The sequence below is a fragment of the Musca domestica genome, unplaced genomic scaffold (genome assembly GCF_030504385.1).
Source record: "Musca domestica strain aabys unplaced genomic scaffold, Musca_domestica.polishedcontigs.V.1.1 2, whole genome shotgun sequence".
Classification (NCBI taxonomy): Eukaryota; Metazoa; Arthropoda; class Insecta; order Diptera; family Muscidae; genus Musca; species Musca domestica.
In genome coordinates, this window is record NW_026712249.1 from 29,319,224 (window position 1) to 29,346,559 (window position 27,336).

Here is a 27,336-nt window from a genome sequence, read left to right on the forward strand (position 1 = left end):
GGATGATATATACCATGCATTTTTAAACGTGGAATTTTTAAAATGATTTCCTTAAGGACTATCTATAAACGTAGATTTTTTGAAATTTTTTCCTCAAAAACTATCTATAAACCTGGATTTTTTTTAAAATAATTCCTCAAGGATTTTCTATACACGTGGAATTATTAAAATTATTTCCTCAAGGATTATCTATAAACGTGATTTTTTTGAAAATGATTTCCTCATGGACTATCTATAAACGTAAATTTTTTGAATATTTTTCTGTAAACTTGAATTAAAAAAAAAATTCACAAGGAGCATCTACAAACGTTTTTTTTTAAATTATGTTCTCAAGGAACATCTATAAACGTGGATTTTTTAAAATAATTTCCTCAATGACTAAAGGTAAACGTGGATTTTTTAAAATAATTTCCTCAATGACTAAAGGTAAACGTGGGTTTTTTAAAACAATTTCCTCAATGACTAAAGGTAAACGTGGATTTTTTAAAATAATTTCCTCAATGACTAAAGATAAACGTGGATTTTTTAAAATAATTTCCTCAATGACTTAAGGTAAACGTGGATTTTTTAAAATAATTTCCTCAATGACTTAAGGTAAACGTGGATTTTTTAAAACAATTTCCTCAATGACTAAAGGTAAACGTGGATTTTTTAAAATAATTTCCTCAATGACTAAAGGTAAACGTGGATTTTTAAAAATTATTCTCTCAAGGACTATCGGAAAACGTGGATTTTTAAAAATTTTTCTCTCAAGGACTATCGGAAAACGTGGATTTTTAAAAATTATTCTCTCAATGACTATCGGAAAACGTGGATTTTTAAAAATTATTCTCTCAAGGACTATCGGAAAACGTGGATTTTTAAAAATTATTCCCTCAAAGACTATTTATAAATGTGGAATTTTTTAAATAGTTTTTGAAAATTATTTACTCAAGGATTTCTTAACATTATTTTCTCAAGGACTATTTTATACGTGGATTTTTTACATTTTTTTCCTCAGCGACTATTTATAAACATGGATTTTTTTAAATTTATTTCCTCAAGGACTATCTATAAACGTGGATTTTTTGAAAATTATTTCCTCATAGACTATCTGTAAACGAGAATTTTTTAAATTTATTTCCTCAAGGATTATCTATAAACGTGGATTTTTTATTTAAATTATTTCCTCAAGGACTTTTTACAAATGTGGATTTTTTGACAATTATTTCCTGAGGGACTATCAACAAAAAAATTATTTCCTGAGGGACTATCTACAAAATATTATTTCCTCAAGGACTATCTATAAACGTGGACTTATTGCCATTTATTTCCTCAAAGACGATCTACAAAAATTATTTCCTCAAGGACTATCTACAAACATGATTTTTTTCAATTATTTCCCCAAGTATTATTTATAAACGTGGAATTTTGAAAAATATTTTCTCAAGGACTATATATAAACGTGGATTTTTTGAAAATTAATTCTCATAAGGACTATATGTAAACGAGGATTTTTTGAAAATTATTTCCTCAAGTACTATCTACAACTTGAGTTTCTTAATTATTTCCTCAAGGACTATCTATAAACGTGGAATTTTTAAAATTATTTCCTTAAGGACTATTTAAAACCGTGGATTATTATTTAAATAATTTTCTCGAGGACTATCTATGAACGTGGATATTTTGAAAATTATTTCTTCAAAGACTATCTATACACGTTGATTTTTTAAAAATTATTTCCTCAAGGACTATCTCTTAACCTGTTTTTTTAATTACATTATCAAGGACTATCCATAAATGTGAATTTTTTTGAAAATAATTTTAAATTAAAAAAAAAATGGATTTTTTGCAATTATTTTTCTACAAACGAGGATTCCTTAAACATTCCCTTAAGGAATATCTATAAAGGTATTTTTTTAAAATTATTTCCTCATGGACTTTCTATTAAGGTGGATTTTTTTTGAAAACTTATTTTCTCAGGGACTATCTATGAACGTGAATTTATTGAGAATTATTTCCTTAAATACAATCTTTAAACTTGGATTTTTTAAATTATTTCTTCAAGGACTATCTATAAACGTTGTTTTTTTTTAAATATTTCCTCAAGGACTATCTGTAAACCTGAATTTTTTCAAAATTATTTTCTCAAAGACTATCTATAAACGTGGATTATTTTCAATTATTTCCTCAAGGACTACTTATAAACGTGGAATTTTGAAAAATATTTTCTCAAGGAAAATATAAAAACTTTTTTTTTTTTTTTTTTTTTTTGAAAATTATTTCCTCAAGGACTGTCTATAACATGGATATTTTTAATTTTTTTTCCTCAATGAACATTATTTTCTCCTATAAATAAGGGTTGTTTTAAAAATATTTTCTCAAGGACTATATATAAACGTTGATTTTTTTAAAAATATTTCCTCAAGGACTAACATGATTTTTTTTTTAATTTTTTCCTTAAAGAAAATATTTGAAGGTCAAGGACTTGGATTTTTAAATTTATTTTCTCAAGGACTTATACCCTCAACCATAGAGAGAGAGGGTATATATCATTTGATAAGGCCTAAACGTGACTCATCGAAATAAGGGTTTTAGATCTTTAGGTCTTTGAACCAAATCCATTTTTAAGTCATTTGGAGTCGATCTGGAGATGTCCGCCTGTCTGTCTGATTGGCTGGTGCGCACGATAACTCTTGAAGGGAGTATTCGATTTGGTCCAAACTTGGCACATAGTGATATTATTATCAAACTTAGATTTAGTTGGGATGTGGGCAATGTTGGTCCACTCCTTCTGGCACCTCCCCCATAAAAGGTCATTACTTTCACAGAGAATAATTTAAGAAAGAATCATAAAATTTTGTGCAAACTTAGCAAATCCCAATATTTTTGTTAGTATCAGGTTAGATGGGAAAATAGACAAATCCGGTCAACTGCCTCCCCAAAAAAGGGACAAAATTTTGAATAATCTTAACGCTTATAAAATGCGAAAAAAACGAGTCCGATTGTTTCACATCACAATATTTTTATTAACCCAAGGTCTGATGGAATATATCTGGTGAAGGTGAAGATGGAATAGATCTGCCCACTCTTTCTGGTACCTCCCACGCAACGGAGTCAACATTTTGAATAACCCAAACGCTCATAAAATGCGGAATGAGCACCCGATCCTTTTTAAATTTCACACATTTCAATATTTTTATTAACACAAGATCGAATAGAGAAGATGGGATATATCGGCCCACACCTTCAGGCACCTTCCCCACAAAGGTTTCAAAATTTTGAATAACCAAAACGCTCAAAAATTGCGAAATGAGCATCCGATTCTCTTCAAATTTCGCACATCCCAATATTTCAACCGACACAAGATCTGCTGTGAAAATGGGTTGTATTGGTCTACCCTCCCACACAAAGGGGTCAAAATTTTGAATAATTATAACTCTCACAATATGCGAAATAAGTATTTGAGCCTTTCTAAAATTCAAACATTCCAGCATTTCTACGAACTGAAGTAAAGATGGTAGAGATCGGCCAACCCCTTTTGGTAGCTCCCCCACAAAGGGGTCAAAATTTCGAGTAGCCAAAATGTTCATAAAATCCTTCATAAGCTACCGATTCTCTTTGTATTGTACACATCCAAATATTTTTACTATCTCCAGATCTGGTGTGAAGATGGTAAATATCGGTTTACTCCTTCTGGTACCTCCCACACAAAGGGGTAAAAATTTTGAATAACCAAAACGGTTATAAAAACCTAAATAGGTTCCCGATTCTCTTCAAATTCCACTGATTTTAATATTTTTAATAACACAAGATCTGGTGTAAAAATGGTCCACCCGTTCTGGTACCTCCAACATAAAAGGGTTAAAATTTTGAATTATTATAACTCCCATAAAATGCGAAGTAAGCATTCGATCCATTCTAAACTTTATGCATTCCAATATTTCTACTAAATCAAGATCTGGTGTGAGGATGGGATATATCGGCCAACTCCTTCTGGTATCTCCCCCACAAAGGGGTTAAAATTATGAATAATCAAAACGCTCATAAAATTCTAAATAAGCACCCGATTCTCGTCAAATTTCACACATTTCAATATTTCTACTTATACCAGATCTGGTGTGAAGATGATAGGTATCGGCCCACTCTTTCTGGTAGCCCCCCCCCCCCCCACAAATGGGGTCACAATTTTGAATAACCAAAATGCTCATAAAATGCGAAATAAGCATACGATTCCTTTTTTATTCGGCACATCCTAATATTTTTATCAGCACAAGATCTGCTGTAAAGATGGTAGATAAAGGCGCACCCCTTCTGGTACCTCCGCCACAAAAGGGTCATAATTTTCAATTTCGTATATCTTTCATAAATTGCGAAACCAGTCGCCGATTCTCTTCAAACTTAGTATACCTAAATTCTTCTCTCAACCAGAGGTCTGATGTGAATGTGAAATTTATCCACTTATCCACTAAAAATGAAATTTTTGATTAACAATTCTTCACTTAAATTTAGAAATACATTTCAATTTTCTTCAAATTTTGCCCATCCCAATATTTTTATTGGTATAAGATGGATTTGAAATCTTCGGACCACTATATCTGGTAACTCGAATACAGTTCAACCTTTTGGACTATGGACAAAAAATCTAAAAATATTTTTTAAAAATTCAAGATTATGGAATTTTTAAAAAATATTTTTAGATTTTTTTTTAATTTTTGTTTGTAGTGTTGATTTTTTAAATATCTTAGAGAATTTTATATCTTTTTTCAATATTAAAAAAAAAAGAATTCAGTTTTGGTTTGATTTAAATTCATATTTTTTTTTTTGTTAAAAAAAAATGTCGAATTTTTTCCCACCACCTCCTTGGTGCAGGGGTTGATTTTTGTTTGGCTTTGCCCACGGGTTTGGGGAGGGGGGGTAAGATAAGATGACAAACATTTTATAATACCCTACTACGACATAGTGGGAACAGCGTTTTACGACAATACATAGTAAGCCAAATGCCAAAGAAAAAATTGTTTAAATGAAGAAAAGTGGTCAACGCCGCCTCCGCCACTAACGACACGACGACACTTTGACAAAATCGAAGTGAAAAAAAAAACGCAATACAAAATCCCTAGAACGGTGGAAAACTAATTCCTAAGGCTTCTCTAATGCCAAACGGTAAAAAACAGACAAATAGAAAATGAATGGAAAAACTAGAAAAATAGCCACACTCAACGACGTTTTGGGTTTTAAAGAAACTAAACAATTCCCTAATTTAGTCTAGTCGGTGCTGTGGACGGTGCAATAGAGAAATTTCCAAAAAAAAAGAAAAAATTCAAATCGAAGCAAAAAATAAAAATTTCCAAGAAAAAAGTGCAATGCATAGAAAATTCTAAAATTTGAAAATTGAAATGGAAAAACAATGAAAATTATTAATTCGATATCGGAACGTTATCTCGTACAATCGCCAAGAAACGTTGCGTGTACACTTGCTTCGTTTCGAAATCAATAACCAAAAAACGAAATTCTATTTTTATGATCTCTTCTTGCTTTCTGGCGTACCGAAAATCCTTAGTGTGAACCTATCCGCCAACCTACCGACCGACCCAAACGAACAACTGAAACCTTAGTAATGTAGACTCAAAAAATATTTTCTGCAACAAAAAGAAAAAAAAAACAGAAAATAAATTGGGAGACATTTTCAAATCAAATACAAATGCGAAATGGAGCTACAATCCTATCCTGCATCAACAATCTAAGGAACTTTCTTCCTTACAACAAATCCAACTTCCATAAAATAGAATATAAAATACATATGTGTATTGTATATATAGTATATATGTAAAAAAGCAACGATTAGGTTATCATCTTAGATTTACTCTTTAAATATAAAAATTAGTTAGATTTGATTATTCCACACAATTTTCATTTGAATGGAAAAAGGCACAACTATGAAACGGAAGCAGAGACGTTACAGGTAAATATCTCTTTCTTACAAAACGACAAAAATGTATACATATTTAAAACTTGAAATAGTTTCAAAAACATTCAAATAAGTTAGTGGTTGCTAAGCCTAGAATTTTTGGAACTTCTCACTAAAAGATTGCGAAAAGTATTAAAATATAGAACATTTGGTTGTATCGTTGAGCGATTGGGAATATTAGAATCTGACTTTACACGCTTCTCCACCGTAAGAGTGTGTAAAAAAATCATAGCTTATAATATTTCTAATCGTTACATGCTATTACCAGTCTGAAAAATCCACTAACACAAATTCGAATAGTTACAATATTTTCTATAAATATTTGAAAAAAAAAAAAAAAAACCCACGACAGGAGAAAGTCTTCTAAAAATGTTCTAAAAAAATACAATTCGTAAATATTCTTTAATAAAAACCAGTCAAGAAAGTCTTAAAGTCGGGGGGGGGCGGAATTTACGATACCCTACACCACATTAAATAAATATGCCGAAGCATTTGTACCTTTTCAATTCGGACTTGTATTTCCCATTTGGTGCACAATTAACTTGAAATCGGATAAAGATATATATGGGAGCTATATCCAAATCGGAACCGATTTCAATAAAATTTGGCAAAGATATTTCTGAGCTGTATTTGATATATTTCCCTGAATATAGTTGTTACGATGTGCATATTATGGCTGTGGGGAACAAATATAACAAATCGGATGAACAATATATATGGGAGCTAGAGCTATATCTAAACCGATCTTCACTAAATTTGATGTACTAGCTTCTAGACTAAATTCGGTCGTAAGTGCCAAATTCCATCCCATTTGGGCAAATATTAGACGTTTGGTGCACAATCTAAGGTAAATCGGACGAAATTATATATGGGAGCTATATTCAAATCTGTTCCGATCTCTATAAAATTTGGCAAAGTTATTTCTGAGCTGTATTTGGTATATTTCCCCAAATATTGTTGCTACAGAGTGTAATACGGCCACGGAAGACAAAAATAAAAAATCGGTTGAAAAATATATTTGGGAGCTATAGCTATATCTGAACCGATTTCGATCAAATTTGGCATACTTATTTTCAGGCCTGATTTGATTGTATGTGCAAAATTCCATACTATTTGGGCTGATATTACACGTTTGGTGCACAATAAAAGGCAAATCGGACGAAGATATAAGCATGGGAGCTATATCTAAATTTTGACCGATGATCTCCAATTTCAATAGAGTTCGTCCTTGGGCCAAGCAAATGACTTGTGCAAAATTTCATCTCAATTGAATAATAAATGCGACCTGCATTTTGTTTACAAAAATACATGGACAGACGGACGGACGGACACACAGATGGACGGACGGACATGCTTAAGTCGACTTAAATGTAATTCTATGCTGATCACCAAAAGGAACTATGGGTCTATCTCGTTTCCTTTTGCCTGTTACAAACAATTGCACAAAGACATAATCTGTCTGAAGACTTCAAAAACTCCATTAGAAAAAAAGTAAAAAAAAAACATTAAGTTCGACCTTGCCGAACTTTTAATACCCTCCACCTTAGGGCAAAGGAAACATTAGAACTCATTATGACCCACAAATACCAATTTTTAGACATATACGTGGGAAAATCTAGCAAAAATCATCAAAATAACGAATATCGGGAGGCATCGCTATATGGAGCTATACCAAAGCGTGGACCTATACATGCAATGTTTCGCCACCGGAGCTAGAACCCACTATGACCAACAAATACCAATTTTTAGACAAATCTATGAAAAAAATGCGACAAAAATCATCAAAATACCGAATATCGGAAGATACCGTTATATGGGGGCTATACCAAAACGTGAACCGATATATCTCATTTTCAATACCAACCATCCTAGACATAATACAAATTATTCTGCTAAATCGTCTTAGAATTTTATGCTGATTATGAATATATATACATTATGGGGTCTACGACGAATATTTAGGGATGACAAATGGAATGAGAAAGTTAATATACCCTCCTTTCCAAGGTGGAGGGTAGAAAAATGTCGGAAATAGCATCGAATTTTAGAATAAGTTAAGATTTGTTCAAATTTGTCACCTTTGGCACGAATTATGGCCTTCAAACCGTTACACGCTGCCCGAATTTTGCTGTGCGGCATTTTGGCCCATTCCCGGCGAAGCGCTTGCTTGAGGTGATCGACACTTTGGTATTTTTTAGTGCCAACATCGGTTTCCAAAATACTCCGGACACAATACTCCAACGGATTGGTATCCGGAGATTTTTGTTGCCATTGTGTCCTGGAAATGAAGCGAGAAACCTCATTTTGTAACCATTCTTGGGTGGCGCGTGCTGAGTGCGATGGTGCTGAGTCATGTTGGAATGTCCAAGGTCTGCGACCAAAATGTTTTGCGTACCCAAGGCTTTAGTGTACCCTCCAGAATATTTTCGCGACAATATTCGGCATTTATTCTGATACAACGATCGATTAATACGAGCAGAGAGCGACTATCGGCTGTTGTGGCGGCCCACACCATCACCAAGACCGGCGCTTGAATTCTGGTGGCCAACCGACGGTGCACATTTTCAGCTGAGCTCTTTGGCAAGTAAACACGATCATTTTTATACCCTCCACCATGGGTAGGAGGGTATATTAACTTTGTCATTCCGTTTGTAACACCTCTAAATATTCGTCGTAGACCCCATAAAGTATATATATTCATAATCAGCATAAAATTCTAAGACGATTTAGCGATGTCCGTCTGTCTGTCTGTCTGTCTGTCTGTCCGTCTGTCTGTTGAAATCACGATAGAGCCCACATTATTTGACGTAGACCTTTGAAATTTGGCACAAGTGTGTGTATTGTCCCTAGGATGGTTGGTATTGAAAATGAGATATATCGGTCCACGTTCTGGTATAGTCCCCATATAACGGTACCTCCCGATATTCGGTATTTTGATGATTTATGCCACATTTTTTCACGGATTTATCTGAAAATTGGTATTTGTAGGTCATGACGGGTCCCTGAGCGTGTGGCAAAACATTGCATGTATAGGTCCACGTTTTGGTATAGCCCCCATATAACGGTACCTCCCGATATTCGGTATTTTGATGATTTATGCCACATTTTTTCACTGATTTGTGTAAAAGTTGGTATTTGTGGGTCATAATGGGTCCTAGTTCGTGTGGCGATACATTGTAATTATAGGTGCACGTGTTGGTGTAGCCCCTATATAACGGTACCTCCCGATATTCGGCATTTTAATGTTTTTTGCCACATTTCTTCTAATGTTCTTTTACCCTAGGGTGGAGGGTATTAAAAGTTTGGCCCGGCCGAACTTAATGTTTTTTTACTTGTTAATATTTTACAGAATTGAAATTAATAGACAAATATATAAGATAGAGGAAATATTTTAAAGTTTTTTGGCAACATTTATGCAAATATTTTCCTGATATATAATGAAAATAGGGATTCGCTTTTGCTGGTGACTTATGGTGAAATTTAATGGGGAATATTTTTGTCCTTGACATCATCCTTCTAAAGTGTTTTTTTTTTTTTTGTGGGATATTTCTGCATAAAGTCGTACGGTTCTAGCGTTAAGGTAAGAGTCAGAGGTTTGATGTCTTCTAGGATCCATAGTAAAATTGTATGACAAATACCCTATTTCTTAAAGTAATTTTGTAGAATATTTTGAATTGTTATATTGCCGTTTAAGGGTACTTTTTAAGTGGTTTTTGAAAAAAAAGAAAACCAAAAATACCCAATTAGTGACTTGCTTGGGGGGTTAAAATTGTTAGACGAAATAATCCTTATATTGTTATCAGTAATATTACCAAAGACACTATATACCTAAAATTCAAGGATTCCAATTTTAATCCGAAACGTTACAAAAAATGGCATACACGGGTCTTCTATATTTAGCTCTTGTTTCATTATTTTTTGAGATTTCCTGTAATTTTGAAACAAAAAATGAATTCTGCAAAAATATCAACATATTTATATATATACAGGGTGAGATGGAAAAACTACAACCAATTTCAGACTGCTGTCATTTCTAAGCCACTCGTCCGACAGCTCTTAAAACTATTCCAGTGATAGCTCATTATATTGTTCAAAAGCGTACAGAAGCATTTTGGTGAGAATTTTCCAGACAAAAAATTATTCGTGATGGAATTCAAGCGTTGCGGTGTGATTTCTTCATATTTGGCTAGAAAACCACCAAAAGTGGCTATTGTTAGAGCACTCCAGAATTTAAATGTGAATAAATCTTTTGTGTCTCGTAGCATCGCCTGTTACTGGTAGCTTAACCCGAATTCAAAGAAGTGGACGGAAGAAAACAGAAATGGTTCGAAAAGTAAAGAAGCGACTTGATTGTAACCCGCGTCGCAGTGGCCGACGAGCTGAAATGGCTCGTGAGCTGAACATATCGCAATATTCCTTTCGGCAAATATTGAAAATTGAGCTCGGGGTAAAGCCATTAAAATTCCAAAAAGTGTAAGAGCTTACACCGCAACAGAAAGAAAATAGACTCTAAAGAGCTAAAGAGTTGCTTCCCTTGGACAAAAGTGGTGAACTGCCGAAATTGGTTTTCTCCGATGAGAAAACATTCGTTGTCCAGCAGTTAATAAACAAAGAGGTCAACTGATAATGTGCACCGTCGGTTGGCAACCAGAACTCAAGCGCCGGCCATGGAAATGGTGTGGGCCGCCATAACAGCCGTATTAATCGACCGTGGCATCCGAATACTATCGCGAAAATATGCTGGAGGGTGTATTAGAGCCTTGGGCACGCAAACATTTTGGCCGCAGATCTTGCACATTCCAACAGGACTCAGCATGTGCCACCCAATAATAGTTACAAAATGAAGTTCCTCGCTTTATTTCCAGCGCACAATGGCCGCTAAAATCTCCGGATACCAATCCCTTGGACTATTGTGTCTGGAGTATTTTGGAAAGCAAGGTTGGTACTAAAAAATACCAAAGTGTCGATCACCTCAAGCAAGCGCTTCGCAGGGAATGGGCCAAAATACCGCAGAACAACATTCGGACAGCGTGTGACGGTTTCATTGGCCGTTTGAAGGCCATAATTCATGCCAAAGGTGACCAATTCGAACAAATCTAATTTTATTCTAAAATATAATTCAATAGAATTTTTTATCTCATCCTGTATTTTAGCTCGGGATGTTGAGAGGTCATATGAAAGTTCTCCACTCTCATATGACCAGTGATGAGACACTTATTCCCTCCCTCTAATAGCTTTCAGACCTAAGACTAAACAAATATTAAAAATAGCTTGTGTTTAGATTTGACTTACATAAAGTCACACATACAATCATACCTACATATTCACATACATATTCAAATACATATGTATATAAATAGGTAGCGAACATATGTATGTATAATGTGCGTACTTTGTCTATTTATTCGATACTTATGTAAAGGCAAAGAAGACACCGATAGATGGGTGAATGGCAACCAAAAGACAATTGCATCACACACACACACACACACACATAGACGCACACATATTGACAGGTATTTACTTACACCCACACAAATCCCAGTACATGGAGTGTGTGGTAGGTAAATATGTAAAAAAAATAGGTAAACAATATATGTATATATGTAGATTACATACATACACCTCACACACATGTTGTGAGTCGAACAAAAGCCCCGACTTGTTACCGGATATTGTCGGACAATTTTTGATTTGACATGTGGGTGAATTGGCCTTTCCATGCCATGGAAGGGTGGTTTTTCAGCCAAGAAGACACCAACGCGACAAAGAAGAATAAATAAAAATAAAAACAACAATGTTGCAGACATGACGTTAGCAAAAAATTCCAACAAAAACAACAACAACACCTACAATTGAGAAGCTTACTAATGTGTTATTTGTTTTTGTTCTTCTCTCTTTTTTGCCTTTCATTTTTTTCCTTTGCTTGTCTCTGCCCTGCATTTCAGAACCACATTTAATACAGTACAACTTCAGGAATTGGAAAGAGCCTTCCAGCGCACCCACTATCCAGATGTCTTCTTTCGCGAGGAGCTGGCGGTGCGCATTGATTTGACCGAGGCCAGGGTCCAGGTGTGGTTTCAAAATCGCCGGGCCAAGTGGCGTAAACAGGAGAAGGTGGACCTAAAGGATGGTGAGGAGTTGGGTTCGCAGGGCCAGCCGTATGAGGATAATGTTTTGGTGCCACTGGATCACCAACTAGGTGGGTGTTACAAATTTTCAGATTTTTTTTTAAATATTTCAATAATACTTTTTTTTTTGCAACAGGTTCCACTTTATTGCCCGATACTCCACCCCAGTCCTCCAACTCCTTGGACAATGAGGGTAAGACACCCTTTGGCAGTGATGGCAGTGGTGGTGGAGGCTCCTCGGGCCTGGGCTGTGATGGTGGCCTGACCACACCTTCTCGTATGTCCCCCAATATTTTTCTCAATCTCAACATAGATCACATGGGCCTGGAGCGGGGTGGCAGTTTGTCCATGGAATGGTCTACCTATCCACCCAACTCCATGGGAGCCAATAGTTTACAGGACATGCCATCCACCTCGAATAAATCACCGTCATCACCTCAGCTGGGATATGAAAGCAATACGTTACCTACCTCTTCAACGGCTGGACTGATGAAATCTGGGTCCATGGATCAGGAGGGCTCTCAGCAGCAGCAACAGCATCATCATCAGCAACAAAATCTGCATCATTTATCGCACAGCAATACAAACCACCACCACCTCCAGCAGCATAACCAGGAGCAACAGAATACTCACCACCACCACCTCACCCATCATACGGACCAGGACCCCGTAGCCAATGGCCTCATAACCGTCAACTGTTTGAATACCTCATTGGATTTGGTCGACAACACCACCTCCACCTCAACCTATGATGAAATGAAATTCCTCAATGTCGACCAATACACCATTGAACAGCTAAAGGCGGAATGCATACTCAACATGGATCAGACCCTTTCGCTGGGCGATGAGGCCACCGATGTGGAGGATAAATCTTCCACAGGACATCATTTGAATTTATCCCACTATTCCCATCACGATCATCATCAGCAGGCGCTGCAGGATCAACAATCTCTCAATGACAGCCTTCATAATCCTCATACTTCTGGGATTTCACTATTCAGTTTGGATACATCCTCACCCGATCAGGATCCATATATTCTGTCGCAGAATCACTTTGGCAACCATCTGCAATTGCCGGTAAATTCCCAGCTCCTAAATTCGGGAGATTCGCTGCAACAACATTTAAATTCCCTGAATTTAGATCTACCGGTTTTTGGTCTGACATCCATGGTGGATTCGAAGTCACCACCTCTGCTGGTGCTGGACAAACCCTTGTCGCTGAATATCAGTGTTGATAATATCCACGATTTGGTCGATGATAAGTACTGAAACGCAATTCCAGACTTATAAAAATAAAATGTTGAAGAAATTCTCAGATTTAATGGGCCTCAGGATATTTTATGGGAGTGGCGACCCAATATTCTTCGAATTTTTGTCCACATTTTTTCGGAGGAAAAAGTGGCGACCCCACGTTCTACGAAATTTTCTATATTTTATGTGAGTGGCGACCCAAGATTCTTCTAATTTTTGTCCACATTTTTTTCAGAGGAAAAAGTGGCGAACCCACGGTCTACGAAATTTCCCAATAGAAAAATGTGAAACCAATTTTTTTTTTCATAAAAAGTGCGACCCAAATTTTACGATTTTTTTCTATCAAAAAATTTGAACAAAGTTTTTTGTGTTTTTTTCCTTTGGAAAATATTTCGGAAAACCTTGGTCCGAATTTTTTTCTCTAAAAAAAATTTAAAATAACCTAGTTCGTAGATTTTTTCTTCAGAAATAAAATCATACGAATTCGGTTTATTGAATTCATCTATGGAAAAATTTCGGAGAATATTGGTTCTTGTTTTTTTTTCTGCGGAAAATAGAAGAAATACCCAATTGGGGTGCTGAGATTTTTTTTTTCTAAAAAATATCTTCCATTCCAGGGATCGTCTTTTTGTAATTTGTGTTGTCCTTAAATATATGTGTGAAGGTTGTGTAAGAATATTCTCTCTATTTTCTTCTCCTCCTCCTCCCTCCATTGTTATAAAAATTATAAACAATTCCCAGCTAATAGAATAATTGTTTTTTTTTTAATATAATCTCTCGCTCTTAAATAAATTATAATCAAGAATTTTAGTTTAGTTTAATTATAAATTAATTTTAAATTATTATAATTGTAAAAAAACTAAAAATTTGCACTAAAAAATATAATTAAAAATAAATAAATAACAAAAATGTATACATAAATATAAAATGTCTATTCAGTGGCTACACTCGAAAAAAGAGGTTTGTCAATGTTTAAAATTTAATTTGAAGAGGGTTGTCTTTTTTTTGGGGAGAGGGTCTTGTCTTTGATTAGGTGTTACAAAAAAAAAAAAAAAAAAAAAAAAAAAAAAAAAACACCACCTACAGCAAAATATCTATTCCAAGGCTACAGGAACAATTTTTCATAGTCCTGGGGTTGAAATTTCTTGAGTCTTCCACAATTGATATTTCTTGAGTTCTATCAGACAATTGTTGCTCCTGGAGGTCCTGATAAAATTACCCTTTATACCCTCCACCATGCTATGGAGGGTAGCTTTGCCATTCCGTTTGTAACTCCTCGAAACATTCATAATGGACTCTACAAAGTATATACAGGGTGATGAAATAAAAAAAAAAATCGGAAAAGGTAAAACGCCATAATTTTTTTTTTTAATTTCATTGAATGAAAGCAACAAATCTCGGAAATAGCATAACATTTTAGAATAAGTTTAGATTTGTTCGAATTGGTCACCTTTGGCACGAATTATGGCCTTCAAACGGCCAATGAAACCGTCACACGCTGCCCGAATGTTGCGCTACGATATTTTAGCCCATTTCCGGCGAAGCACTTGATTGAGCTGATCGACACTTTGGTATTTTTTAATGCCAACCTTGCTTTCCAAAATACTCCAGACACAATAGTCAAACGGATTGGTATCCGGAGATTTTGGTGGTCAATGTGTGCTGGAAATGAAGCGCGGAACCTCATTTTTTAACCATTCTTGGGGGGCGCGTGCTGAGTGCGATTGTGCTGAGTTCTGTTGGAATGTCCAAGGTCTGCGGCCAAAATGTTTGCCTGTCCAAGGCTTTAATATACCCTCCAGAATATTTTCGCGATAATATTCGGCATTTATTCTGATGCCACGGTCGATTTATACGAGCAGAGAGCGATTATCGGCTGTTATGGCGGCCCACACCATAACCATGGCCGGCGCGTAAGTTCTGGTGGCCAACCGAAGGTGCACATTTTCAGCTGATCTCTTTGGCAAGTAAACACGACAATTTTCTTTGTTTACATACTGCTGGATAACGAATGTTTTCTCATCGGAGAACCAAACCAAATTCGGCAGTTTACCACTTTCGGCCAAGCGAAGCAACTCTTAGGCTCTTTTGACTCTATTTTCTTTCTGTTGCGGTGTAAGTTCTTGCACTTTTTGGAATTTCAATGGCTTTACCCCGAGCTAATTTTTTGATATTTGCCGAATGGGATATTGCGATATGTTCAGCGCACGAGCCATTTTTCGGCCACTGAGACGAGAGTTTCGATCAAATCGCTTTTTTAGTTTTCAAACCATTTCTGCTGATGTTGCTGTTTTTTTCCGGCCACCTCCGTGACGTCGGGCTACGCTACCAGTACCACGGTAACGAGTGATGGTACGAGACACAAAAGATTTATTCACATTTAAATGCTGGAGTGCTCTAACGATAGCCACTTGTGGTTTTCCAGCCAAATATAAAGAAATCACACTATCACGCTTGAATTCCGTCACGAATAATTTTTTTTTTCTGGAAAATTCTCTTCAAAATTTCCTTGAAAACAATATCATAGACAGTCACTGGAATAATTTTAACAGCTGTCGGACGAGTGGCTTAAAAATGACAGTAGTTTGAAGTTGGTTACTGTTTTTCCATCTCACCCTGTATTTCGGTCTTTCTGGTACCTGCCCAACAAAGGGTCAAACTTTTGAGTATTCATGAAGTTCATAAAACACGAAATTAACATCCGATTCTATTCAGACTTGATACCTTTCTATATTTCTGTCAACACAAGATCTGTTGTAGAGATGGTATAGATCGGTTCATTTCTTCTGGTGCCTCCCCTACAAAGGGCCAAAGTTTTGAAGAACCGAAGCGATAATAAAATGCTAAATAAGCATACGGCTCTCTCTTCGTGTTTCTCACATCCTAATATTTCCACTAAGAAAAGATCCGTTGTGAAGATGGTATATAACGGTTCACTCCTTCTGGCACCTCCCCCAAAAGGTGTCAACATTTTCAATATCCTTGAAGCTCATAAAACGCGAAATTAAGATCCGATTCCATTCAGACTTAGCGCATACCAATATTTCCATTAACACAAGATCTGTTATAAAGATGATAGAGATCGGATCTTTTTTTCTGGTACCACACCCACAAAGGATCAAAATTTTTTTTAAAATAATTTTTATCAGAAATATGTCAGATAGGAAATGGAAATTGTGTCAACTTCGGAACCTCTCCTATGAAGGGTCAGCAGTTTGAATATTTATAACGTAAGTCAAAATATGTTTAAATAACCGAACATTGGCTGAGGGCATGCAGCTGTTGGCAATACCGACTGATTCCATTTAATTTGTTTTATATTATTTTCGAATATATAACACTTTTTGAGTGTGTTTTATTGTGGTTCTTATGCCTGGAATGTCTCATTAAAGAAGTTGAATGGAAACTCTAAGAAAAATTGCTAAAAATTTTTTCGAGTGTATATTTTTGTAATTTTTCCCTGGAAACTCTAAAAACATTTTTTTCGAATGAATTTTTTTGTAATTTTTTAAAAATTAATTAATTTTTTAGAGAATTTTTTTTTTTAGAGAAATTCGAGTATTTTCTGTTTTGTGCTGAGGACATACGGAAAGCATACGGCAAGGCTACACCCGAACAGGTTGGTCTGTAAGTTTCCACTTTTCATAGTCCTGTGAATGCTAAAAGGTTGCAATATAAAATTGGCATTCATTAACTCCCGATTAATTATTTAAGAAATTGTCTGTCATGGAGGTCCTGAATTTTTTAAATGTTTTTCGAGTGTATTTGAACTTTATTAAGTATATTTTCAGCATTTATTATATTTTGTAACCCGTTAAAAAATTTGCTCTGTAAGTTTTCAGTAATGAGTTATCACCTGTGCATACCCAAAGATCCCAGATGAAATTGACATTTTTTGACTAACAAAATTATAGAAACATTGCCAGGCATTGGGGTTCTGATTTTTTTTTTCGAGTGTATAAAAATGTTATTGAATTTTTTGAGTGTTTTTTGTTGTAATTTTGTAAGGCGTAATGATACGCCGCATTACACTTCTGAATTCGATTGCTATTTTATCAAAGGTACATTACCTAAAATACACTCGAAAAAAAGTGTCTGTTAAATTGAGTTATTTTTAAGTCTTAAAATTTTCTTCGCAGGATTTGGTCCCAAGGTTCTTTGTTCTATCTGCTGCTCTTTAATATTGTATGTTTTTGTAGAAATTAGAAAATTTAAATATTGTCACTCCTGAAGGCCCCGGTAACATATTTTATTGATATGGTTTCCAATTATATTTTTTTTCGATTGTATGTACATACATTATTTTTTTCGACTGTACAAAATTTGTCTATAAAATCAAAAAAAAAAAAACATATTTATTGAAATTTTTTCCCTGAAATCTCTAAAGACATTTTTTCGAGTGTATGTTTTTGGTTTTGGAAACTGAAAGGGATTTTTTTAAGAGAAAATATAAATTCAGCATAGCTTAGCTTCAAGAAATACATTTTCTGTGGAAAATATGTTTCAGTTAATTAAAAAAATGTTCCGAAACTCCAAGAATTTAAAAGCCTTTACTTCGATTACCGATTTTTCCTTTATGATATTGAAAAAAAAATTGAAAAATTATTATAGTAATAACGTCAATCATGGAGATCATGAAAAAATGTTTTTGCAATTTTTTTTTCGAGTGTATAAAAATGTTATTGAATTTATATATCAATTCACCACAGCTTAGCTTCAAGAAATACATTTTCTGTGGAAATGTACGCTCGAAAATATGTTTCACTTAATTAAAAAAAAATTATATGGTCTGTTCCAAAACTCCAAGAATTTAAAAGTTTTTACTTCGATTACCGATTTTCCTTTTATGATATTGAAAAAAAATGCAAAATAGTGCATGAAAAATTTTTTTTTTCAGTGCATGAAAAAATTTTTTTCGAGTGTATAAAAATGTTATTGAATTTTTTTGAGTATTTTGTTTCAATTTTTTGTAACCCGCAAGCTTCGAGGCAGTGGGAACTTGACTTGTATTGGTCGTTATTAGATGTATGTTTCATAAATACACTCGAAAAAAAAAGATCTGTTAATATGAAATATTTTTGATTCCCCTAGATTCTTCACTAGATTTGGTAGTTTCTCTGGATTCCAGGGTGAAATTTTGAGAGTTTTTGATATGAGTGCAAAAAATTTTTTTGTTGTTGTAATTTTTTAATCTGTAATGCTTTCCGGTTGTTGGAAAAGGTTGAAATTTTGATCAGTTCCCTCCTTGATTTTTTTTAATTTTTTTTTCCGAGTGTATAAAGAATTTTATTTTTTGGTTGTATTTTTTAACCTCTAATACCGTCCGGCAGTTGTATTATTTTATTGTTAAGCAGTCATTACATAGAACACACTCGAGAAAATTATCTGCTAATTTGAATTATTTTTAACTCCTAAATTTTCTTCCCCCGATTTTGTTGTTTCATTGAGTTTCAGGGTGAAATTTCTATCTGATCCTCTTTGATGCTGCTGTTGTTGTTGTTGTATGCCACCATGAGGTCTATAGAAATGATTTAATTGCAATTTATCCTTTGAAATTGCATTGATATCCTGGGTCGGCAAGCCATTCAAAATATTGCCAATTATTGTGACCTGTAAGGGAAGACCTCCTCTCTCAGTTTCCTCTGTGTCTATCACAAAGTCACCTTTAACTTACCTCTAGTTTAGACCATTTATTTGGCTCACCAAAGGCATCGGAACGACGGGCCATGTTGGCAAAGGCCTGCAAGCGGTCCTCGGGACATTTTTCCAACAAACCAATCCATTCAATGGCTTCCCTGGGGAAAATTAGATTTTTATTACTCCAGTGAAAGTCTTCCCTGGGGAAAATTTGATATTTATACAAGGTGGCGCAAAAGTAATCCTCCTTCGAGAGAATGCTATAAATTTTATGATTGGTCCCTAATGTCTTAATTACAGCCAAAAAAAAAATATCGGAAGTTTGCTTTTGGGCCACCTTGTACATGCATATGTACTTGACAGGCATTCCTATGTTTTTTGGCTGCAATTAAGACATTAGGGGCCAATCGTAAAATTTATAGCAGTTTCTGATAGGATAATTACTTTTGTGCCACCTTGTACAATTCTCCCTCCCTGGCTGGCTATATACTCACATAAATGCATCTGTGTGTATGTTCTCTATGTCCGTCACATTGAAGTAGCACAAAATTTCACCCATTGCCCTTAGGTCATATTCCGAATAGGTTTGTGGCGTTTTTCCCAACCACTCCGAACGAACTTTTTGAGCCAACATCGACAATTGTTCCTCACTGAATCCCTGTTGATATTCCCGCAGGGACATTGTGTTTATAATCGAACCGAAAATTTCAATCATATCCACATTTTCCATACTTATATTGCGGAAATCCTCCAAGGGTATGGCTGTCAGGGCATAACCCATTAGTCGATAGGCCTCATGGGGTACATTATCAATGGAGGACTCAAAACTCTGTAACAAAATTGGATTTCAAACAAGATTTAGAGGCAAGAAAAAATTGCCTTCGAACCAATTTCACCAGCCTCCAGATATTTTCATTCATTTTGCTGGACATCGATTCTCCGCTGACCACCAGCAGACATTGTCTCAAATATTACCATTTTATTTGTTGTAATTCCTGATTCTGCAATGTCTCTCGGCAATAGGCCGATGAATTGGAATTTTCTATCAAGACCAATAGAAATACTATGCCACTTATCAGCCTGAGTTTCATGATGACACTAAAACCTCGAGTGCATGTTATATTCTGCATTTCCTATCGATGGCTAAGGACGACAAGGACTTTAATTTTTAATTGGCTTTAACTGGGTTATTTGTCGGTACTAGTTAAGTTTAAGGCTAAAATGGAAAATGGATTAAACAATATTTGTTTTAATTTAAAAAAATATATTTTTTAAGCAAAATTTAAAATTTTTCTACGCTCGAAAAAAAAATAATATTTTTCTGTATCTCCAGAAGTGAAATTTTTTCAATAAAAAATTTCATGGAAGAAAATGAATGTTAATTTTACGTAGGAGCTTTTTGCACAAACACACAGAAATATGAAAACTGAAAATTAACAGAGCAAATTTTTCGATTGTAGTCTTTGAGTAGACATTTTGGGGTTGGCGCCCAAGATTTTGCCCCACCAGATAGCATTACAATTTCAATTTTATGTAAGTGAATGCAAAGCGCAGTCACTGGATTAAGAAAACTGAAAATAAATAGAAGAACATTTTTCAAGTGTAACCTTTGAGTAGACATTTTAGGGAAGGCGCCCATAAAAAAAAAACTCAAAAAAAAAAAACTACAAAAAGTTAATAAAATTTGCATACACTCGTAAAAATTGGTCTGTTAATTTTCAGATTTCTTAATTTTGTGAAAGCAAAAAGCTTCCCCCGTTAGATTGACTTTCATTTTCTTCCAAAAATTATTTATAAACAAATTTTCACTCGTCTTCATGTCTTGAAAAAAATGTTATGGATTTTTTTCGAGTGAATCCAAAATTTTATTAATTTTTAAAAAAACTATAATCGAAAAAGTTGATCTGTTAGTTTTCATACTATTTTTAGATCTTACCGAATAAAAAAATTCAAATAAATAAATAAAATTTCAAAAATTAATAAAATTTTGTATTCACTCGAAAAAATCCATAAATTTTGCCCCACTGCCGGAAAGCATTACAATTTCAATTTAAACAGGATTAAGAAAACTGAAAAAAATAGATCAAAATTTTGCGAGTGTAACCTTTGAGTAGACATTTTAGGGTAGGCGCCCAGGTTTTGGGCCCACTGCCGGAATGCCTTATGAATTAAAAAAAATCATAAAAAAAAACTCAAGAAAGCCAATAAAATTTGTATACACTCGAAAAAAATGTGTTTGTTAATTTCCAGATTTCTTAATTTTGTGGTAGCGAAAAGGTTCCTACATTAAATTGACTTTCATTTTCTTCTGCAAAATTATTTATAGAAAATTTTTCACTTGTCTTCATGTCCTGAAAAAAATGTTATGGATTTTTTTCGAGTGAATACAAAATTTAATAATTTTTAAAAAAAATATACTCGAAAAAGTTGATCTGTTATTTTTCATATTTTTTTAGATTTTACCGAAGAAAAAAATTCAAATAAATAAATAAAATAAAATTTCTAAAATTAATAAAATTTTGTATTCACTCGAAAAAAATCCATAACATTTTTTCCGGACATAATGTCATGAGTGAAAATGTTTCTATAAATATTTCTGCAGAAGACAATGAACGTTAATTTAATTTAGGAACCGTTTTGCTTTCACAAAATTAAGAAAGCAGATAATTAACAGACCAATTTCTTCGAGTGTAGACTGTGAAGACATCTGTTGGGGTATGTGCCCAAGACTTTGGCATACTACCGGGAAGCTTTACAAATAAAATTTTTCTATAAAAAATTTTGTGGAAGAAAATGAACGTCAATTTAATGTAGGAATCTTTTTGCTACCACAAAATTAAGAAATCTGATAATTAACAGATCAATTTCTTCGAGTGTAGACTCTGAAAACATTCGTTGGTGAAGGTGTCCAAGACTTTGGCATACTACCGGGAAGCTTTACAAATAAAAAAAAAAACTTCAACAAAAACACTAAAAAAAGGAATAAAATATGCATACACTCGAAAAAATTGGTCTGTCAATTTTCAGATTTCTTAATTTTGTGGTAGCAAAAAGGTTCCTACATTAAATTGAATTAAATTGACGTCATTTTCTTCCACAAAAAAAAAAAAAAAAAAAAAAAAAAAAACAATAGAAAGGGCAATAAAATTTGTATACACTCGAAAAAAATTGAATGGGATTTTTTGCGGTCAATACTAAAATATTTTTCTAAATAATTTTTTGGAAATCGATAAATGTCAATTTTATGTATGAGGCTCTTACATAACGCTTCTACATTTCGTAAAGGCTCCTACAAGAATTCGAGTGTAGCCTCTGAATATAATTTTTGGGCATGACTTTGGCATACTATAGGGAAGCATTACAGCTTAAAAAACTACGACAAATACACTTAAAAAAATCAATAAAATGTTATACACTCGAAAAAAAGTTCAGGACCTCCATAATTTCTTTTGAAAAATAATTTTGTAAAAGAAAATGAATGATGTCAATTTTATGTAGAACCCCTTTTTGCATCCACAGAATTAGGAAAACTGAAAGCTACAATACCGTTTTTTAGTGTAGCCATTTTCTGGTAGGTGCTCAAGTTTTGACCCACTGCCGGAAAGCATTGCAGGTAAAACAAGTAAAAAAACATTAAGTTCGGCCGGGCCGAAATTTTAATGCCCTCCACCTTAGGTAAAGGAAACATTAGAATCCATTATGACCCACAAATACAATTTTTAGAGGGAAAATGTGCCAAAAATGATCGAAATACCGTTATATGGGGCCAGAGGAGTTAGAACCAAATACCAATATTTAGAGAAATGAAAAATGTGGCAAAAAATCATCAAAATACCGAATATCGGGAAGTACCGTTATATGGAGGCTATACCAAAGCGTGGACCTATACATACAAAGTTTCGCCACACGAACTAGGGCCCTAAAATTCCAATTTTCAGACAAATCATTGAAAATATTTGGCAAAAACCATCAAAATACCGAATGTACCGTTATATGGGAGCAAAGAATAAACATATTTCGAGAACCCCTCTCTTTTATAGAAACAAATTCGTAAAATTTTTTTATTTTTTTTCAGAGACTCATCAAACTCAAAGTAAATCATGGGAACATTCTCAATGTATGAGCCACCTGATGTAGGTTGTTATCAAAACATGTTCGTCATAATTGCTATGGATCGATCGTTAATACAGTTTAATCGAAAATAGACGTCATCATGTTTTTGGCATTTGGCCCTCAAAATGTTTCTATGAAATTGTTAAGGGAAAATTTCCATCTGATGTTAAATGCATTTCAAATAAAAAAAAAAAACATTTTTTATTGAAAATTGCTGATACTTTGGCCTTATATTTAGTGATATGCTGGAAGAAAACATTATAAAATTAAAAAAAAAAATACAAAAATCCTGAATAGGTCATCGAGTGGAGATAAAAAATTAGAAACATGTGGCTGTGCTTTTTGTAGCACCAGTAATAGTTCTTCTGTAAGAAGAATGGATCCAGAAGACATAACACAAAGCCTCTTACTTTCACAATCAAGGTAATTTATGAAGAAGCTATAGCCTGCAGTAGATAGTTACCCCAAAATTGCTAACATATTTCTTGGTTGTCATTATATAGCTACTTCTCTGGTGTTCTCAATTTGTTATACCCTCCATAATAGTATGGAGGGTAAATTAAGTTTGTCATTCCGTTTGTAACACCTCGAAATATACATTTTAGTCCCCACAAAGTATATATATTCTTGATCAGCAAAAAATCCTATGTCGATTTAGCGATGTCCGTCCGTCGGCAGAAATCACTCTAGCTTCCGAACGAAATGAAGTAGGTTGATAAAATTTTACTCAAATGTATATTATGTCTGCATGACTTTTGGTACTGAAAATGGTCCATGTAGGTCCACGTTTTGCTATAGCCCCCATATAACGGTACCGCCCCATATTCGGTATTTTGATGACATTATTCACCGGAATTGTTTTAAATTTGGTATTTGAAGTTCGCAATGAATACTACAGTCTAAGATAGAAATTTTTCTGTGCAGGTCCATGTTTTCGTATAGCTCCCATATAACGGTACCGCCCCATATTCGGTATTTTGATGACATTATTCACCGGAATTGTTTTAAATTTGGTATTTGAAGTTCGTAATGGATACTACAGCCTGCATCCTTTTTGGCATTTTGATAAATTCTCGCGTCAGTGAGGAAGATTTTATTGAAACCATATTTGCGGAATGTGGCCAAAATTTTAGCCCAATCGAAGACAAAATCCTTTGCAGTATCGGATATGAATAAAGTCTATTTAATATCTTCTTCTTTCTCCATAAAAGTGCATACAATCCAAGGGCTTAAATTGGGAGCCTTTTTCACAGGACACGTAGAAAGTCTTAACAAGTTTTACAATTCCAGGCATAACTGCGTCGGGAGATTTTTCCAAATATTCAATCACTCTTTGACGTCATAGTTCATTGACGTCATGTTTCATCATTTCCGGAACATTGGTATAGTTGTCCATTTTATATTTGTATTAATCGGACCACTTATGACAGGCATATCTGTAGAACTACGAGCAAGGCCGGGCTTCCTTATCCAAAGATTGCATTAAAATTCATTAATGACCCTGTGATGCTCGCTGCATCTCACCACGCCAGGAGTGGCCCCAACCAACAAGATTATTATTTTCGTATCTTCTCAGAATTAAATCAGGGTTTCTTCGGTTGTCTAAGCTAAACTAATTGTTGCCGAATATACCATATAGCTTTTAGAATTTCTTTTAAATACATTGCAAAACTTAGATGATACTACCACAAATATATTGTTATCTAACATTTAGGGTCAAGCAGATGCCAGTCCGACTCATATTACCATTTCAATAATTTTGAATGTAGTTTAAGAGAGATAAAAATAAGATGGTCTTCATGGGCATATAACTAAATACCCTGTGGGAGTCAGTTTTATACCAAAATAGAAAACGTGAAGCGGCAGAAAATATTTGTGGTGGAATTTGAGATTCTAAATTTATGGAGAACATAGTATATTTTGTAAAGTATGCTTATGATTTTGGGTAGCCTCCTAAAGATTTGCGGAAAAAATTAAAAAATATATAACACAATCTTTTTGAAAATATTGGGACAAGGTGCGTGTAATACTGTAGAGGGAGCACTTTTAGGGGGGTGCTTTCAGCATTAGCTTTATACGGGGATTAACAAAATATTACCAGGAAGTTATTATCATAAAGGAATTTAAAATCACTGAAAAAAATGGAGGCGTTTGAAAAATAAATACACTCAAATAAATACATTTCAATTACCGATGGATTCCAATTTAAGGGGGGAACTGTTGCATTAACCTGGTGGTAGAGACCACAGCGTAAATATGAACGCGTAAGGAACGTCTTTTACTTAATCACATTAAAAATATGGCATCACCCTTATTGCGAACGTTCCTGGTTCAGTCAACTTAACTCGCAGCCAACTTAACTTTCTTTTTGCATTTTTGCAACAACTCGACCGGTCAATTCTTAAGCAAACTTGACAGCAAGCAATTAATAGTAGCTCTCAGGAAACAAATAAAATTTTCCAAAATTCCGTTTGAAACGGAACAAGACATTTTAATAGTTAAAACTACAAACCTTGCAAAAAATTATGTTGTGGCATCGATCTATTTTCCACCATCAACTCCCTTTGTTATATTCGTTGAGGAAATGACCAAACTTGCTTCCTTTTTGGAAAGATTTGACAACGTAATTCTATGCGGTGATTTTAATGCCAGAAATACATGCTGGGGTGATCATGTCACATCCAGAAAAGGCAAGGAACTTGAAATTATCATGCTGGAATCTGGTTTTGTAAATTTAAACAATGGAGACCCTACCTTTGAAGGCAGAGGGACCTCCCAGGGATCTGTACTCGACTTAACATTTGTTTCAAATGGAATTGCTGCAAGCTGGTGTACCCTTGAAGGTCATTGGGGTGGCAGCCACCATATACCCATAAGCATTCAGATAAACAACTCTAACATACGTAATAATTGCTTTCTGCACAAAAAGAAATTACTCGGTCAGCTGAGCAATTTGGAACTTGAACCTGATTTTGACCAGATTACAGATGGGATAAGTGATGAAATCAAGGCAGCGACTACATCTCTAAAACATGGCAGAACACCTAAGTACTGGTGGGATGATAACCTTTCAACCCTGTACCGTCGACAACTTGCAGCGATCAAGAAAGCCAAAAGATATCCAACGTATAATAACCTTGAACAGGCTAGAATAGAAGTTGAGAGATGGAAAAAGTCCGTCAACAAAGCTAAAAGCGATAATTTTCATAACAAAATAGATACAATAAATAAAAATGGCAACACGCGTGAAGGGTGGAAATTCATCAATAATGTTCGGAACCGAACGAAGGCAGATACCGCAGTTTGGAACAATGATAATGACATGCCGTACTTAAGATTACTAAAGGAACAAGTTCCGGATGAAGAGTCAAATGATATATCTCAATCCAATCCACACTCAATTTCTCAACTTACTGAAAACAATCCACATATTACCTTCGATTTTGATCATTTTGAAGAAATTTTGAAAAACAAAAACAAAGGTTCTGCGGCTGGGCATGACAGAATAACTTACGACATGATAAAAGCACTTCCGGGAATATCAAAAAGAGCTGTACTTACAGCAATGAACAACGCCTTTCTTAATAACTCAATTCGAGATAGCTGGAGGATCATCAAAATCGTACCAATTCCCAAACCAAACAAGGACCGGGAAATCATTGCAAATTATAGACCGATTTCTTTAATTTCAGTCTTTGTTAAGTGCATTAATCTAATGCTTAAAGATATGATAATACAACATTTGGAAAACAACAATGCCTTCCCTAGTCGCACATTTGCTTACAGAAGCGGAATGTCAACTTCAACATGCCTGAATGAATTTTTACACAGAGTCGCCCTGCTGAAAACGAACAACTACAAAGTTTTAGTTCTTTCACTGGACATAAACAATGCGTACAACTGCGTTAAAATTAACACTTTAGCCAATATATTGAATAAATATGGTCTCAACCAACAAATTTCCAACTGGATCATCAACTTCTTTTCTAAAAGGTTTCTCAAACTTGGCAATAATCAAGTTACTGTCACAAACGGTATCCCACAGGGCAGCTGTCTGTCTCCACTTCTTTTTAATCTGTATACTGCCTCTTTACATCAATTGGAAGACAATAACAGCCGAATCTTTCAATATGCAGATGATTTTCTAATTATGGTTTATCATAATGACTTTGATCAAGCCTTGCAACTCCTACAAAGAAAGGCAAACAACTTTTCTAGAGCACTTTCAGAACTCAATCTGTCATTTAATCCGGAAAA

At 34.5% G+C, this 27,336-nt stretch overlaps 2 protein-coding genes across 2 annotated transcripts in view; one reads left to right on the plus strand and one right to left on the minus strand.

Annotated features, from left to right (window-relative positions):
• The first annotated feature begins 5,239 nt into the window (after positions 1-5,239).
• LOC101898653 (homeobox protein OTX1) lies at positions 5,240-13,359 on the plus strand. The gene is made up of 3 exons (XM_011293279.3): positions 5,240-5,941; positions 11,896-12,149; positions 12,215-13,359. Exons 1-3 carry the CDS (start codon positions 5,898-5,900, stop codon positions 13,345-13,347), a joined length of 1,431 nt encoding a protein of 476 aa, XP_011291581.1. The 5' UTR covers positions 5,240-5,897; the 3' UTR covers positions 13,348-13,359.
• Positions 13,360-18,646: 5,287 nt separating this feature from the next.
• Positions 18,647-27,336, minus strand: part of LOC131802237 (uncharacterized) — a 31,552-nt gene continuing 22,862 nt past the window's right edge. The window contains exons 2-5 of the mRNA XM_059122051.1: positions 19,854-20,109; positions 19,461-19,795; positions 19,004-19,124; positions 18,647-18,939 (exon numbers count right to left, since the gene is read on the minus strand). Of these exons, the coding sequence (XP_058978034.1) occupies positions 18,718-18,939; positions 19,004-19,124; positions 19,461-19,795; positions 19,854-19,898 (723 nt within the window). The 5' untranslated portion in view covers positions 19,899-20,109 and the 3' untranslated portion in view covers positions 18,647-18,717. The remainder of the gene's footprint in view (positions 18,940-19,003; positions 19,125-19,460; positions 19,796-19,853; positions 20,110-27,336) is intronic.

Coding starts and splice junctions, on each gene's coding strand:
- LOC101898653 (XM_011293279.3), top strand. CDS start 5,898: ATGGAAAAAGGCACAACTATGAAACGGAAGCAGAGACGTTACAG. Junction 5,942..11,895: donor CGGAAGCAGAGACGTTACAG/GTAAATATCTCT, acceptor CCTGCATTTCAG/AACCACATTTAATACAGTAC. Junction 12,150..12,214: donor GCCACTGGATCACCAACTAG/GTGGGTGTTACA, acceptor TTTTTGCAACAG/GTTCCACTTTATTGCCCGAT.